The 15,725-nt window shown below is 55.9% G+C and overlaps 1 protein-coding gene across 2 annotated transcripts in view; it reads left to right on the top strand.

Moving 5' to 3' along the window:
* The first annotated feature begins 9,822 nt into the window (after positions 1–9,822).
* The window catches only part of RPS6KA2 (ribosomal protein S6 kinase A2), a 296,857-nt gene continuing 290,954 nt past the window's right edge, over positions 9,823–15,725 (top strand). Inside the window, exons 1-2 of one of the 2 annotated variants that reach the window (XM_082730472.1) lie at positions 9,823–10,169; positions 13,820–13,879. In XM_082730472.1, coding sequence (XP_082586598.1) covers positions 10,107–10,169; positions 13,820–13,879 — 123 coding nt within the window. In that variant the 5' untranslated portion in view covers positions 9,823–10,106. The remainder of the gene's footprint in view (positions 10,170–13,819; positions 13,880–15,725) is intronic. The other variant, XM_082730475.1, reaches the window with a different exon arrangement.

The raw sequence follows: 15,725 nt of genomic DNA on the forward strand, positions 1-15,725 counted from the left end.
CGTCCCGGGGAGCCCCGGCCCCACCGCGCGCCGTGGCCTCCCTCCGCGCGGGGACCCCAGGCTCCGGCGGCTCCGCGGCGGCGAGCGCCCCTGCCCGGGGTGGGAGTCCACGGCGAGAGGGGTCCCTGCGGTCCGGACCCAGGGGCCCGCGGACCTTGCGGCGGTCGGGGAGGGAGAACTGGGGGTCACAGGGGTCCCCCGGCCTCCGGGGAAACGTTCCGGCCAGACCCCAGCCGACTCGCCGTCCCGGCTTGCGTGTCCCCCCGAGGGTCTGCGGGCTGCTCCCGACCGCGGCTCAGAGTTGGAGGAAGGGTCTTCCCTCCCTTCGGGCCGGTGCAGGCCGCGTAGGACCAACGAGGAAGCGCGAACTCGGGTGTCCGGGCACAGGGGCCGGCGCGCAGCAGCGCGGGGCCGCCCGAGCTCCGCTCCGAAACGTCTGTTTTCCTGGAGAAGAAAAAGTCTGGCCCAGTCTCTCCGCGGACCGAAGCGCCACCTCGAAGCTGCGGGCATCAGCCGGGGCGGGGCGGGGGGCTTTGCAAACACGGGACGAAAGACTGTTTTTATAGAGAATCGAGCCGCTAACAACCGCGGCGGGAAGCAGGCGCCGGGGAGGCTCTTCCGCCGGCTCCACAGGGCTGAGACCTCGGTGTCTGCGTCCGAGGGACCCGGGCCTGTGAAACACGCCACGAGGGGACACCCCTGCGCAGGGAGGGCTCGTTCCCAGGCCCCCGTCCGGGCCCCGTGGGTCGGCCCCGGCCTGCAAAGACGGGGCTCGGCATGGGCTGCGGCAGCCCCGCGGGGGGGGACGGGAGAGGCGCGGGGAAGAACCGCACGACGCGACGGTCCTTCATTCTCGAGGGCCTTGGGGCTGCGGCAGCCGCACACCTAACGTTCTTACTCAGCCGGTCTGCGCGGCCTGACCGCTGGGAGGGCCCGTCCCCTGCGTAGTGGATCCTCCCTAGAAACTCAGGACCACAGCTTTTTCGGCCCTTTGTTCCTGGACCGCTTCGTGCCGGGAGCCAGAACATCTCCGCAGGCCGCGGAGCCGGGCCTCAGGCCCCGGAGGACCCGGGCTCCTCCGCGCAGGCCCCCGCCCTGCGCACCCTCCCGAGAGCTGCACCGTCCCGAGAGCTGCACCGTCCCAAGCGCCGCACCGTCCCGAGGCCCGCAGCGTCCCGAGGCCCGCACCGTCCCGAGGGCCACACCGTCCCGAGGGCTGCTGATCTGCGCCCTTTGTCACATCCTTTATAAACTGGCACACCGGAGTGTCCTGAGTTCTGCCAGCCGCTCTAGCGCGTCCCTAGAACCTCCGAAGAGGTCCTGAAAGCCCCCAGTCTGAATCCTGTGGGTCAGAAGCACAGGTAACAGCCTGGGCCTCACGGGGGAGACCCCAGTCTGCAGCGGGGGTGAGACCGTCTGGGAGGCCTGAACCCTGGCCTGTGGGATCTGGGTAGAGAGCAGCAGAACTGGCTTGGTTCTCAGACACCTCCCTGCCCTCTGAGAGTGCCTTCGGGGTGTGCCTGTCGTGGGGGGTGGTGGTGCTGTAGGAATTGGGTCCAGGAACTCAAAGAGGAGGGGTCCCTGGGGGACTTGGGAAGAACGGAATGGACTTTTCCCAAGACTGCTTATCCTTACAGGAGATGCACACCTCTTCATTCCCAAATTAGTCTGACAATTCAAGCTTAGGTTAAATGATTCTTTAAAATATATATATATATATATATATATATATATATATTCAGCATGCGTGTGCATGAGCACAGGGAGGGCGGGGGGGGGGCGGGAGAGGGAGCGAGACTCTCAGGGAGGTTCTCCACTCGGCCTGGGGACCGATGCGGGGCTCCATGTCATACCCCAGAGCTCGTGACCCAGCTGAAACCAAGAGCTGGATGCTTAACTGACTTAGTTAAATTATTCTTTAAAAATAGCCAGTAGGACAAAAGAAGCATTTGCTTTAAAAAAAAAAAAATTGCCTTGCTATGATGATTCCTTTACCGTATTCTCATGAATATAGTCAATATTGACTTACAGATTTTACGGTTAAAACTAGGGCAAAAAACATCAAAACAAATGAAACGTTGCCATTCACAGCATCGTGCAGGGATCGAGAGGCTATGATGCGCGAAATAAGTCCGAGAAGACAGTTATCGTATGATCTCCCGGACATGAGGCGTTTGAGAAACAAGACAGAGGGTCAGAGGGAAGAGAGGAAGAAATGAAACAAGACGCAACCAGACAGGGAGACAAACCATAAGAGACTCTTCATCTCGGGAAACAAACCGAGGGCTGCTGGGGGTTGGTGGGATGTTTGAGGGACGGGGGGCGGGGGGGCTGGGGGGCTGGGGGGCTGGGGCTGGACACGGGAGGGTGTGTGCTACAGTGGGCGCTGTGAACTGTGTAAGACTGATGACTCGCAGACCTGTACCCCCGACACAAATAATACATTATATGTTAATTAAAAAAAAAAAAAAACTAGGGTAAAAAAAATCATCCTTCTTCACATCATGCTGGCAAAATCAGTAATCAAAGCGCTCGATCAAAGCACAGATCCTGTCGGTCCTGCACATGGCAAGTGTCTCCCCGTGCCGTGCCTGACCCTCCGCAGCCTCCGCTGTCCCTCTGTTGAGCAGAGACGAGCACAGACCCCGCGTGCACCAGGCGCTTTGCTCAGCCGGGACAAGGTGTCCTGCCCTTGCGGAGCGCAGGACGGAGGCGTCTCCTGCCCGCAAGCTCTTCTGCGGGGGATGGTCCACAAACGGAGCCAAAGGAGGCAGAGCGCAGGACGCTCTCGTAACCTCCAGTCTCCCCAGGGAGGCGCCGTGTCACGCGTGTGCATGTGCACACTCGCGGGGCTGGTAACTGGCCCTCAGCCACTCATCGGTTGAGGTTTCCAGCGCGGAGCTCGTGCAGGGAGCACTGGGCGCTCCGGCCGGGGGGTAGGGGTGGGAGGGTGGGGGGAACTTGTGTCCTGGGATCCTCAGCACCTTGCTGGCTGCTCGCAAACACCCTTTGACTGCGCACGTGGCGCGGCGGCAACGGCCCTTTCCTGATGGAGAATTCCGCGCCACTGTCGCTACCGTCCTGTGACGGTCTCTGTCATGCTGTACTTCGAACGATTTCACCAGGAGTAGGAAATTTATAGAAATTTATATTCCTATAAATGCCATGTTTTTAGTGATGGTTCATGTTCTAAGAAAGTAACTAGCATGGTTTTAAGAATTCATCGAGTGCTATTCAAATGCATGCATAGTTTTGTGAGGTCCGTGGAAACGGTGACTGGTTCCAGTTCTTCCCGAAGCCTAGAACGTAGGCGAGCACAGGGCAGTCTTCCAAGTTTCACTGTTGATAGTCTTTCGGGGTCTTTATGGATGTTTGTTGCCAGTTTCTGTTCTTACCCTGATAAGCGACGGTCATTTCTCTCTTAGGACAGAGACCAGTCATCATTAAAACTTCAGTAAATGACGGTGGTAGTAGTAAATCTGCATGCCGTCGGCCACTGGAAGAAAGGGACATGAGAGAACATTTCTGGGAACGTTCCCGAGTCACTGAGCGCGCTGCGTTCCCCACACCCTCCCCGGCCCTCAAACCCCGATTCTGCGTCCACTTTCCCACTGCGCTCACGCCGCTTCCTTTAAAAGAAACTGTGTGTGTTCGCCTTACGGATACGAACCTTCCTGTCTGTGTTTCTAAAAGAAACTCGAGTCTGTCCAATGGGGAGCGCTTTAGAAAAAGAACGAGGAATACATTTATTTTCCTTTAAAACTTTCTGGAGGGCGTGGTTACTCTCCCGAATTCCCACGGCCAACGCCGCATCTTGTGGACGATGGTGTGTTCGCGTCCGTTCGTGAAGGGCTGTAGGGTTAGCTTTATGAGAGCTGGAATAGATTTTGGAACAAGTATGCTTGGCTTGAGGCCACGTTCATTTAATTGAAATAAATCCCTGGGAATCGCTTAACTGGCGATGACCACAGAGGACGCGGGGTTAGGAGAGTGACGCTTCTGCCCCAGCATCTCTGCCGACCCACCGGGAAGGCTGCGGAACGCCACGCAGGCTTTTTATTCACTTCTCTACTTTTCCACAGGACTGTGCTAACTTCTGGGAAGTATTATTCGTGGGCACAACGGAGGAGTGAGCTGAATAGATTTACGTAGATATTTTCTCATTTTTACTTCCTCCCATTATAGAGAGTGTGTGTGTGTGTGTGCGCGCACGCGTGTTCTCTCTTACCTCCGGTGTGAGATTCCTGTGACCGAACGAGAAAGTCTTCGCCGGAGCCGTGTGCATCCCTGAGTGAGACTCTGTCCGCGCTCGCTCGGAGACCCGGGGCCCCCCCGCTGCCGATGGCCCAGAAATCACGGAGCCGGGTCATGTCGACCTTCCTCACCAGTGAGATAAAAAAGTCTGTTGGGAGAATTTTAGATAAAAACTCCTAGCTCATAATTTACTTTTCATAATGAAGAGATGCTGTTTCCTTGGTATTTTAGCCTTTTTTTTTTCTTCCTTGTGAATAATTTTTTGGAAAAAAGCTGCTGTTCCATTTCCGAATGTCACGACTGTTTTGTTGGAAATGGGGCTTTGGGTATTTCCCATAAAAGGGGCTGACTCGGATTCCAGTTACATTTGGGGTCTTTCTGGGCAGACTGCAGAACGTTAGTATGTAAAGTGGTTTCTGGAAGCCTGTGAGTTGCCAACTGAAATGATGTCCCCCGTGCCCTGGCTGGTCCCCATGAAGGAAGATGCATACAAGGGTGGTTGCTCCCCAGTTTTATTCAGGTCTCTGGGTCCTGATCATTGTGGAACTGTAACATTCTAGCGCTTTCTGGCTCACGGTTATAGTCTGTCCTCATCGCCCAGGGTACGTTTGCCTGGGCCGCTGTAACAAGGTACCACGAACTGGCTTACACAACAGAAATGCCCCGCCTCGTGGACCTGGAGGCCGCAGGTCTGGGATCGGGCATCCCAGGGCCACGCTCCCTCTGAGGGAGCTGGGAAGGCCCCAGCCTCCCTCCTGGCTCCCAGCGGCTCCCTGGCTTGCAGCGGCAGAACTCACGTCTCCCACGGGGTTCTCCCTGTGTCCACGGTTCCCTTCTCCAGGGACGCCAGCTGCCGTGGATGAGGGCTCACTGCTCTGGTATGATCTCAACGAATTACAACACCGTGAACATCGGGAACAGAAAACCCCACTACAGCGGAGTGGGGAGCTTGGGTGGGGGCGCTCCCTCCACCTGTGAGGCACACGGGGAGTCGTTGCAGACCCCACAGGAAGAGATCAACTAGACGGTACGTGGACTCGACCTTGCACGTGGACTCGACCTTGCACGTGGACACGACCCTCCCGACTGGGGGAAGAGACACGTTCCTCAACCTGCATCAGCTCAGCCAAGAAGACGCCGCCAGACTTCCAACCCCCGCGGACTTTCCGGCTACAACCGCCTCCCCCTCACTCCTTCGCTCTTGACAGAGCCTCCTGCCTCTCCTTTGTCCTCCAGACTCCCCTAAGGTCCGGCCACAGCTTGTCTGCCCCCGATGGCAATTCCTCTCTTATTCCCCAATAAATCCGTCTTTGGCTGGTGAAATAACTGGTAGATTTATTTCTAAGGTTAACCCTAGAAAGACCCTATTTCCAAATAATGTCACACTCTTCGGTGCAAGGGACTAGGACTTCAACGTGTGAATTTGGGGATGGGGGCAGGGACATCACAGTTCAACCGATAATGATGGCTAACATGCCTTTTGTTAAAATTGAGTTGGTTTTGAGGATTTGGGAGGATTTCGTGACACCCTGGAAATACCAGGGCCGGTGATCACGCCCCTAGAAATGAATCATTCTCTTCATTTTACCAAATCCTTTGAACACATCAACTTGCAAAATGCACCAGCCTGAGCTAAACCACGGGGGTCAGTCAAACATGTCCATCACAACGCAGAAGACTCAGCATCTCGAGCACCAGAGCCCTCACGTTAGCGGGGGTCGCTGGCTGAGATCCCGACACACGCTTCTCCGCACTATTGTGGACGGCAGGAGCTTCAGACCAGTTGGGTCTTCGCGGCACAAGCAGGAGAGTCGGGCTCCGGATCTCACTTCCGCGCCCCGGAGGTTTTAGCCTCCTTCGGTTACGGAGACCCAGAGGCTGGAGGGGCTCCGTCCCGCTCTCCTCTCCTTCCTTGAAGGGCAGGGGACACACCAAGTTCTGTTTTCATGTCCTCGAGAGAGTCATTTCTCCTGGAGGCCAGGTTTCAGGGAGCACGGCCCCTGTTCGCATCTCATTTTGAAAGAAAACTTGAGCTGCCTCTGTTTTGACCCAGAACTTTCCAGTTGGGTTCTTCTTTCCAGCTGGTCTCTTGGCTCACGGGAAGACCCTGTGGGCCAAGCAGCTTCCAAGATGGGAACTGAACCGACCCCTGCAGCGTAAGGGTGGCCCCAGGCCAGCAAGACCTGCCCGCGACGGACTCCGCGGCAGCGGTCACCGACCGGCTCTGCCCTCCGGCGCGCACCCGGCCGCTATCACCCTGCATTTTCCTTATATAAACCCAGAAATGTTTTCCACCTTTTGGGTATCGCCTTGGACCCTCGTTCACTGTCCTCCCGGCGCTGGCCTCACGGAAAAAATCCTTCCGTCTTTCACCACCACTGGCCCCTCGGCCTTTGGGTTTTGTCAGTGGGGAGTGGCCAGAGCGGGTCTGCACGGGACCCTCCGTCCCGGAGCTCGGGCACCCCCGCGCCCCTCCCCACTACAATTTCGCGGTGATCCCGCGGCCAGGGACTCTCGAAGTCCCCCGCACTCCCTGTCCTCTGCCGGGCGTGCTTCACCCAAGACACATTTCAGCGAGTCGCCCCCCGCGGCCGTTTCTTCTCGGAAGTTGACGCCTGTGGGTGGGGTTCCTGGAAATCAGCGGTTGGAAGTGCTGCTCCTCTTGAAAACGTTATTCGAGGGGGGGTGGGGACAGGGACGGGAGAGGGGGGCGGGGATATGGACAGTGGGGAGGGTGTGTGCTAGATGAGTGCTGTGAAGTGTGTAAACCTGGCGGTTCCCAGACCTGTACCCCTGGGGATAAAAAAATTGTATGTTTATTAAAATAAATAAATTAATTAATTAAAAAAAAGAAAACGTTATTCGAGGACTTTTCTTGGCATTTGATTGAACACTCTGACCCACCGCACGTGATTTCTTGAGTCCTTTATTTGAAGGTTTATCCTTTCAGGTACTCAGTAGAGCCGTCGTCTCCTTTCTGAAAAAACTGTCTTCCTGTCCTCTAACTGTTCATGCCTCTTAATGCCCTGTGAGCGTTCCACGTGGCTAATACTCCCCTGGGGCGATGATGTGTTTTTGAAAGTTGTCTTTTTAATTTTAATTTATTTTTTGGTCTTGCCTGTGGTCCATGTGCGTGGTCTTCTGTCGTCCGGGACACCGGGTGCCACGTCTGGGTAGATTGTCCTCACGGAAGTGCCACAGGATTAAGAATGAGCGCAGAGGTCATACCCCGGGGTGGGTGTTTTTACGTAATCATCTTGGTTGCTTCAGGAGACAACAGTGCAGAGTGATTAAGCCCGGGATTGTGTTTCCAGAGCTCCCAGATCACATCAGGCCCTTCTCCACGGCTCCTTCCCCGCTCCCGGCTCCTCTGCCTCACCTGTGCACGGGCTAAACGGGCTAAATGACTCTCAGTGCCTTTGTGAGGTCACACCTGCGAAGTCTGAGAAGGGACATCATGCTGAATCATGAACCACATTTGCAGCAATTCCTAAAGATGTGCCTTTAATAATAGCCCTTTTGTGTCTGATGACGGCTGGTTCTGGTTGGGTCCCAGCACGTCAGCCAGAGGCCCGGCTCCTGGGGGGGGGGGGGCGGCAGCCCTCCTCAGCGGGCAGCAGGGGCCTTGGCCGGTCACAGGAGGTCCCAACCAAGTCCTTTTCCAGATTACTTCTCCAAACCAAAGGGTGATGTTTTCCTGCAGTCTGCCTACCTCTGAGTGCTTGTGGAACATTCCAGAAAGTGGACGTTTAACAAACGCCCAATAAGACATTCAATTTCACTTCCCTCCCCACTGCCTGTAGGGGCTCCATGTTCTCGGTCGTTCAAGTGAAACGATCTTGGCACCTCACCAGCGTTGTTTTTTCTGTCCATGGTTTCCCTATCTTTATTACATAAACATCGTTTCATTTTATGCTGTTAATCTGTGACGTCTTATGCTATGCCCCAAATCACCCTATTAGAGTGAACACGTGGAAACCCTTCACTCTGCTCTATCAGCAAAGGCTTTGAAAACAAACAACATTGTTATTATTTTTATTGAATGGAATTAATCTTCACGATCTTGTTGGCCTGACTTTGTGGACAGAGCGCTGCCTAAATCAATACCGAGAGTGGAACGGAGCCTCTGCCATTAACTCTGCTCTGGAATATGGAGTCTCTGGGATTTGAGCTAGTTTTTTTTTTTTTTTTTTTTTTTTTTTTCCCTTTGTAATCAACTGGGTTTCTTCACGGTTTTATAAAGAGGAAAAGAAGACAAAGGGATTGATAATTTTTGGAAGCAGGAAGCCCTTCTCTTAAATATTTTTCTCAGAGATAAAGGAATTTGCTATAGAAATGAATAGAGGTATTTGATTTTAACACTGTTTCCCAAAGAGGGCACCAAGCATCAGAGTAGCACTTAGAGGTCTGGGAGATGGGTCGTTTGTTCTGAGAGAGAAATGGAGTCAACACAAGACAAGGAGACAGAAAGAGAAGGAACCAAGGATGGACAAGGTCCCTTGAGATACGCACAGCTCGAGGTCCCTCTGGAGAGACTGGGAGCACCAGTCCTTCCTTCTGGCCCTGCCTGTGGGTGGGTGCCTTCGGCCAAGTTCCTTCTCTGAGCCTCAGGCTTCTCTCATCTATGAAAATGGGTTGTTAAATCCGCGTTAGATGGAAGTTAAATGAGAAAAAGGGCAGATGAGCACAACACTCTTCCTAGAACTTGGTCAACGACTGACCCTACATTGTTTGAATTAATATTTTCCCCCAAACTTGGGGGACTTGGACGCGAGGTGTCATTGCCCATTTAAACAGCCCACTTCGCTTTTGTTCCCAAGGGAAGGCTCTGGGGCCATGTGGCCAGGGGCGCCAGCGGGGTCCTGCGTCCAGGCGCGGCTGGAGCGCGACCGCGGCGCGCGGGGAGCCGGCGGGGTGAGGGTGGGGGGCTGCATCCCCTGCTGGCCCCCCACCCCGGCCCCACGGTCCTGCGGGCCCTTCTGCTCTCCGGCGGGGGCCCAGCGCCCTGGATGCGTGGGCGGCTGCGCAGGCGGGAGGCCCCGTTTCCGCGGGCGGGTCAGCAGCAGGTCCCCGCGCCAGGATTTTCTTATCTTCAAGCAGGGAAAGCAGCTCCGCGGCACCTGACTCCCTGCCTCACCCCCTCCCCCTCCGGTAGGGCGAACGGGGGTCTCCTGCGGTTTGGGGAGTGGTTGGCGAAGGAAGGGGTGCGTGTGCGTGTGTGTGTGCGCGCGCGAGTGTGTGCGTGTGTGTTTGTGTGTGTGCGCGCGCGAGTGTGTGCGTGTGCGCGAGTGTGTGCGTGCGTGTGTGTTTGTGTGTGTGCGCGCGCGAGTGTGTGCGTGTGTGTGTGTGCGTGTGTGTGTGTGCGTGTGTGTGGGCGCGCGCGCCGGGAGCGAGAAGGGCAGAGTCTGCCGCAGGCCCCCTCCTCGCCTCCCCTCTCCCCGGCCCTTGGTTGCTATGCGGTTTCTATGGCAGCAGCATCCTCAGACCCAACTTGCACCCATCGTTTAGAGCCAATTAAGGTAAAATAGTGGGGGCAGGGAGGGAGGGCGTGGCAGTGGCGGGGGCGGGGCGGGGCGGGGAAGCCGCGGGGAGGCTGCGAGGGCAGGTTCGCGCCCGGTCTCCGCCCGCTCTTCGGCCCAGCGCAGCGGCGGGGGCAGCAGCTCGCGCGCCGCAGCCACAGCCCCCGGGCCGCAGCCCGCTCGCCCCGCGGCCACACCGCAGACCCCCCTGACCCCCGCCCACCCCGGGACCCTCCCGCTCCGGGCGCGGACCCGACCGCCTCTCCGCACTGCCCGGCCTCTGCTGCTTCTCGCCCGCAGTACTTGAGCAGACGGAGAGCGAAGTTTTAAAAAATGCCGATTGCCCAGTTGCTGGAGCTATGGAAGAAGATCGAGGTGGAGCCCATGGACATAGAGGTGAGTGCCCGGGGAGACCGCCGTCTGCGGGAGCCCGGCGGCGCGGCGTGGGCGGCAGAAGGGGCTCCTACCGACGGGGACTTGCATGGGACGGACCCTTGAGTATTCATGTGTGCAGAGCTGGCGCGGCGTGCGCGTGGGTGCACCCGTGCGCGCGGACACGAGCCGGGGGCATGTAGGTGCCCGCGCGCGCACACAGCGGTGTGTGGGGTCAATTAAATGAATGAAAATCAACACTGGGAAGAAAGAAATTGTTGCTCTTCAACCAAACTTCGGGCTTCCTGAGCTCTGTGTGTATGTGGGGGTCCTCCCGGGGCGCCAGCTAACCCGAGTCTGTTTGGTCTTCCTTCAACAAGTGGCCGTCCATGGTAGGAACTCGGCTGGCTCCAGCTGAGGACCGAAGCAGGGCGAACCCGGGCGACCTCTTAAGAAACAGGAGGCACCAGGATGATGCAGGCTTAACACTGTGTGCTCCGGGGGAGAGGGGCTGTTCCAAAGAAAGAGAAAACATAATGGAATGAAGGTGTCGCTGAGGCGGCCCCTCCCCTGGGCGGGCTGGTGGGAGTCACCTGTGATACTGTTTCACTCCGTGCTTCTCCAGGGACCTGGAACTCTCTGGAAGCCTGATCCATGGGATTTGATTTGCTTAATTTGAATTATAGGTAATCAACATACATTTTCCCATGAAGAAGTTCCTCAAACTTACGCGTTATGCAATTATGCGTCTGAGACCACCCCCGTCCGTTATCAGACTACCTGCGGAATTACTAGACGTAGGTCTCACGTGTCTCTAGCGACTCGGACTGCTTTCCCACATGGCACATTCCAATAACTTGCTAAATGTTGACAAAATCCAAGCTTCAATTTTTGTTTTATTTCCTATCCCAGCATCCTGTCTAAATTCAGTTCTTCACATAGATGTGACTTATGTTCATACGCAGCCTGTTTTTTGACAGAACAGCTTGTCTTTGCTGCTGTGACAAGCCCCGAGCCTAGAGAGGTGACACCTCGGCTCCTGACTGTCATCGACTATGCTGTTCGCCCAGGATGGCGTTCCTGGTGTCCAAGACCGAGCCTTCAAAAGAGCCTCTCACAAGGGTTGCTAGTTCAGGGTTTTCTTTTTTGTTGTTGTTGTTTTGTTTTGTTTTTTGAGAGATTTGAGTTTTTTAAAAAACTGAATGAATGAATTGAATTGATAACGATTAGCCAGAAGTTCTTTTCTTACTTCCTGGAGCTTTCTGAAGCCCTCTTAGCAATCTGAACTATGTTTGTGGGGGGGGACCTAGCTGCCAATGACCCCCCCCCGCAAATCTGGGCCCCACAAGGTGGGGAAGGATTTGGCTGCAGGTCTGGAAAGGAGGAGAGCAGTGAGGAAGCCAAGGGGCTTTGCAGAATCTCTCGTAGGGCTTCCGACTCCGCAGCCACTGACCAGAGCTCTAAGGAGCAGCTTGTGTCGTGAGTATTTCGGAGATGGGCTGAAAATGGAGCAACAACGTATGTATTCATGTTACTTAAAAAACATGTCATGGACAGCACTGCCTTGCCACCCCGTTTAGAGGGCAAATTTTTAAAGTTTTTGAGGCTGATGTGTATCTCACAACAAATCATGAAAATTGGATAAAGTAGATGGTCTCGAAGCAAAAGAAATTATCCTTGGGGTTCCTGGGTGAACATTTGAGCACTGTAACGCCGTCTGCAGTATGCTTTCTGGAGACAGAGCACCCAGTCCTATTGCTTTGGAACCCGGAAAACCAGAGCTTTTTCTGGAACAATTAAACGTGAAGCGTTGGTCCTGAGGTCCTCCGGGTCCCGGGGGGGCCTCTGAACCCACACAGAGGGGAGATCTGTCTGCTTCATGACTCCGAGGCTCATTTCGCTTTCGGGTTTTGCGCATGTTTTAGGTTGTATGATACTAAAATGTCTCTCCTATCCAGACCTTGGGCAAAATACAGGGAAGACATTTGGCCCCTGAACTCTGAGTTAAATAGCATAAACCCTTGCGTGAGAAGCTTCGCAGGCCCTTCCTACGATAGAAGCTGCGATGCTGCGGGCTGGGGGTTCTGTGACTCGCATTTGCACAAATTTAACAGGACCGATGACTGTCTTAGCGGCCAGCACTCCGGGGTTCCGCGTTTGTTCTAACTCAGGCTGCTCTCCCCTTGCCTTGCTTTCTCAGACCGGCCCGGGTTGGGTTGGAGGCGCGTGGGCCGGAGACGTGGCTCTCTTTACACAAACCAGCTTTGCATTCACACGTAGATGGGGGAGACTCATTTGACTGTTGAGGGAGAGTATTTGCGGTTTTACGAACTGTTTTGAAGTATTTTGGTATATTTGACCAGTGAATGAGGTGTATTGACAGGGAGACGTATGCTGATCAAAAACCGGGCCCTCCATAAAATTCCTGAAGAATCTGGGCTAAAGAAGAAGCCACTCATGGTGTTTTAGCGGGGCTCTCAGTCACTGCTTGCAGCAGACTTACTGCGGCCAAGGGCACACGTGGGTGGGGGGTGGGCAGGGAGGTGAGAAAACGGAAGACAGGACGAGTAAGGTGAGAGCAGAAACCTGCCCACGGGAGCTAGCTGACCTGTTTATGTCCTTTTTGTGTTCTTTTAAAAGAATAAGCCTGACCTTTCTGGGATGTCATCATGCATTAAAGAAGGGAAAAGCCCCTTTTTTCAATATTGCAGATCAGATAGGACTCCCTGACATCTACGGTCTGGCTTGTCCGCTGCTGGTTATCTTACGGCCTCTAGATGAGCAGACTGCCTGGAAGCAAGGGGTCTGGGGCGTGGGGTGTCCTGGTGCCCGGCTGCCCCCCGGCCGGCTGTCCTGGTGCCCGGCTGCCCCCCGCCGGCTGTCCTGGTGCCCGGCTGCCCCCGGCCGGCTGTCCTGGTGCCCGGCTGCCCCCCGCCGGCTGTCCTGGTGCCCGGCTGCCCCCGGCCGGCTGTCCTGGTGCCCTGCTGCCCCCGGCCGGCTGTCCTGGTGCCCGGCTGCCCCCGGCCGGCTGTCCTCCCAGGAACGCTCTGCATCCATCGATGGTCCATGCCGTTCTGTCCGGACGCGTACAGGGACTCTGAGGCCCGGGTTAAACAGTCAGTTTTGAGCCACGATTCAGTGAGCAAGACTCAGACCCAGACCCTCCTGGTGAAGCCTTGTCCTCCGGAAACCCTCTCCTTTACGTGTTTTTGGGCCAGGAACTTGACTCAGTCTGAGTCAAGTCATTCTTTGAGCGTCAGCCGAGACTCTGATTTTATTCCATTCAAACAAGAATGGTTACAAACACCTTCCCTTTGTCACTTCTCCGTACCTGTCTGTCAGTCTTTGAGCCCCATGCAAATGCACAGCCCCCACCTCGCGGGTAGGCCTCTCCTTTCGCTGGTGGCGTGAGTTATCCACGCTCGGCTGATGGAGCAGTTCCCAGCTGTGGAGGCAAACACTCAGGGCTTCATTCCCCGCCTGTTGCAGAAAGACCCATTTCCTGCGCGAAGCTTCACACGGTTTCAAGTAGACGCAGGTGGTGGGGGTCTTGGCGCGGACGCCCTGTTCTGTGACAGGGACTAGGTTGTTCGTCCTCCGTGTTGACTACCTGTACGCTGGTCTTTACATGACTGTTGCCGCACTAACGCTGCTCCGTGTGTCTTTGTTGTCAGACCGCCGAGGAGGACCTGCACCCGGACCCGGAGCCCACCGTCGAAGAGACTGCGCAAGAAGTAATTATACACGTTTTATGGGGGCCTGGTTCTTTGGGGAGGAAGGCGGGACTGGGGAGGACCAGAACTTGGAGATTCATAGCTCGCGAGCGGTTGTTTCAGTGAAATGTATGTGTGCGAACACACGCCTACACACACACACACGCACAGTGTACACTGGGGTTATATGCTGGCCAGTATGTTTCCCCCCAAAGGGGTACACGAAACATAGGAAGCAGAATCACGCCCCGAGGTCGAAGGCATAGTGTCTGGGCTTGGGCTTTCCAGAGGGAGAGGACATGTCGTCACCAGTGAACACAGGCGTGTGCAATAAGCAGCGGGAGTGGAAGGGATTCACGGTTTCACCTGCTGAAAGGTCGGCGCCGTGGCCTCTGAACACGGGCGGGGCTGTGCTCTCGGGGTGCCGCCAGCAGAGTGGGGGAGCGGCCCCTCTGCGGGAGCAGTCAGGGGTGTAGACTCGGGGGAGAGACCGGACTGTGCGGAGGATGCCCCGCAGGGGCGTGGAGTGGGAAAGGGCCCAGGGCATCCGCTGCCGCTGCCGGTGTCAGCCTGGTCTGCACGGGGCCTGGGATAGGAAAGCGCTTCCTTCCAAAGCTGAACCACAGCCAAAGACAAGGGCTTCTGTTGGAGCTGCTGCATTCTGGCCGCTTAAAGAGGGGCCTGTCACTGGGGAAGGTTGACAGCACAATTAAGAGGCTTTCATTTCCCGAGGTGCTTAGCGATGCACCCGTCGAAGCATGAAAGTTGTAAGATGTACGTGTCTGTTGACTGTTCAGAACAGCTGTGGGGGCGGGTCAGTGCCCACGGCTGGCTTTACAGACGGCCTGTTGGTGCTAGAAACGGTCTTTCATGCCGGCCGATCTGCAGTTTCAGCCGGTGCCTCTGGCTTACGATCGATCGGTCCCAGGATGACATGTTGGTGAAATGCTGCCTCGTCTTTGCTGGGCCTTTCCAGTCCACGCGGTTGTCACTGCTCTGCCGGGGGCAGCCCAGCTCTGCCCCTGGCTCTGCAAGGAGCTCCCAGCATCTTGGACAGGATGTTTGGCCTCGTGTCCACTGTGTATTCCCTGGGAGAGTAGGTGTAGCCCTGTTTGTGCCAATTCCAGAGGTCAAAGGGCAAATGAATGTAGGAGCCAGAGACTGACTTCCCTGGGCGGACAGACTGACAGCCGCTAGGCCTCCCAGGAGCGGGAGTGGCTAAGGAAGGAGTGCCTCCCTGCACATGGCCGAGGTCCACACGCCCAGGGTCTCAGAGAAGCCAAGCCACGCCCGACCTGCCACTTGTACTTACGCTGGGAATTCTGACGGCCAGAAACCTCTGGTGTGCTTCTTGCAGGCAGGTTAACACGGGTGGTGAGCAGCCCGGCTCAGGAGGCCGGCTCTCGGCGCTGCGCTCGGTAGCCGTGCCCACCCTGCGTGCGGGCAGGCCAGCCTGAGCGCCGAGACTGCAGCGGGACATGCACAGAAGTGCTTGTGCAATTAACAGGGAATCTCTTTTTTAAAAAGGTTGTTTATTTATCTGAGAGAGGCAGGTCCATGAGCACAGATAGGGGAAGGGGCAGAGGGAGAAGCCAGCTCGCCGCCGAGCAGGGAGCCCGATGCCGGGCGCGGTCCCAGCACCCTGGGAGCATGACCTGAGCTGAAGGCAGACTAAACTGACTTAGCCACCGAGGCGCCCCTAACAGAGAATATTTTAATTCGTTAACAGTATTTATTTCCAGAGATCTCCTAGTCTCAATGTGTCTTATCAGATGGAAATGCAGATGCTGGTTTGTCACAGTAAAATAACTCGATGTCTTTAAAATTATTTTTTATAACAGCAGGTGAGACACAGTGAATTATTACT

This window comes from Mustela nivalis, assembly GCF_964662115.1.
Source record: "Mustela nivalis genome assembly, chromosome: 5".
NCBI classification, from domain to species: domain Eukaryota; kingdom Metazoa; phylum Chordata; class Mammalia; order Carnivora; family Mustelidae; genus Mustela; species Mustela nivalis.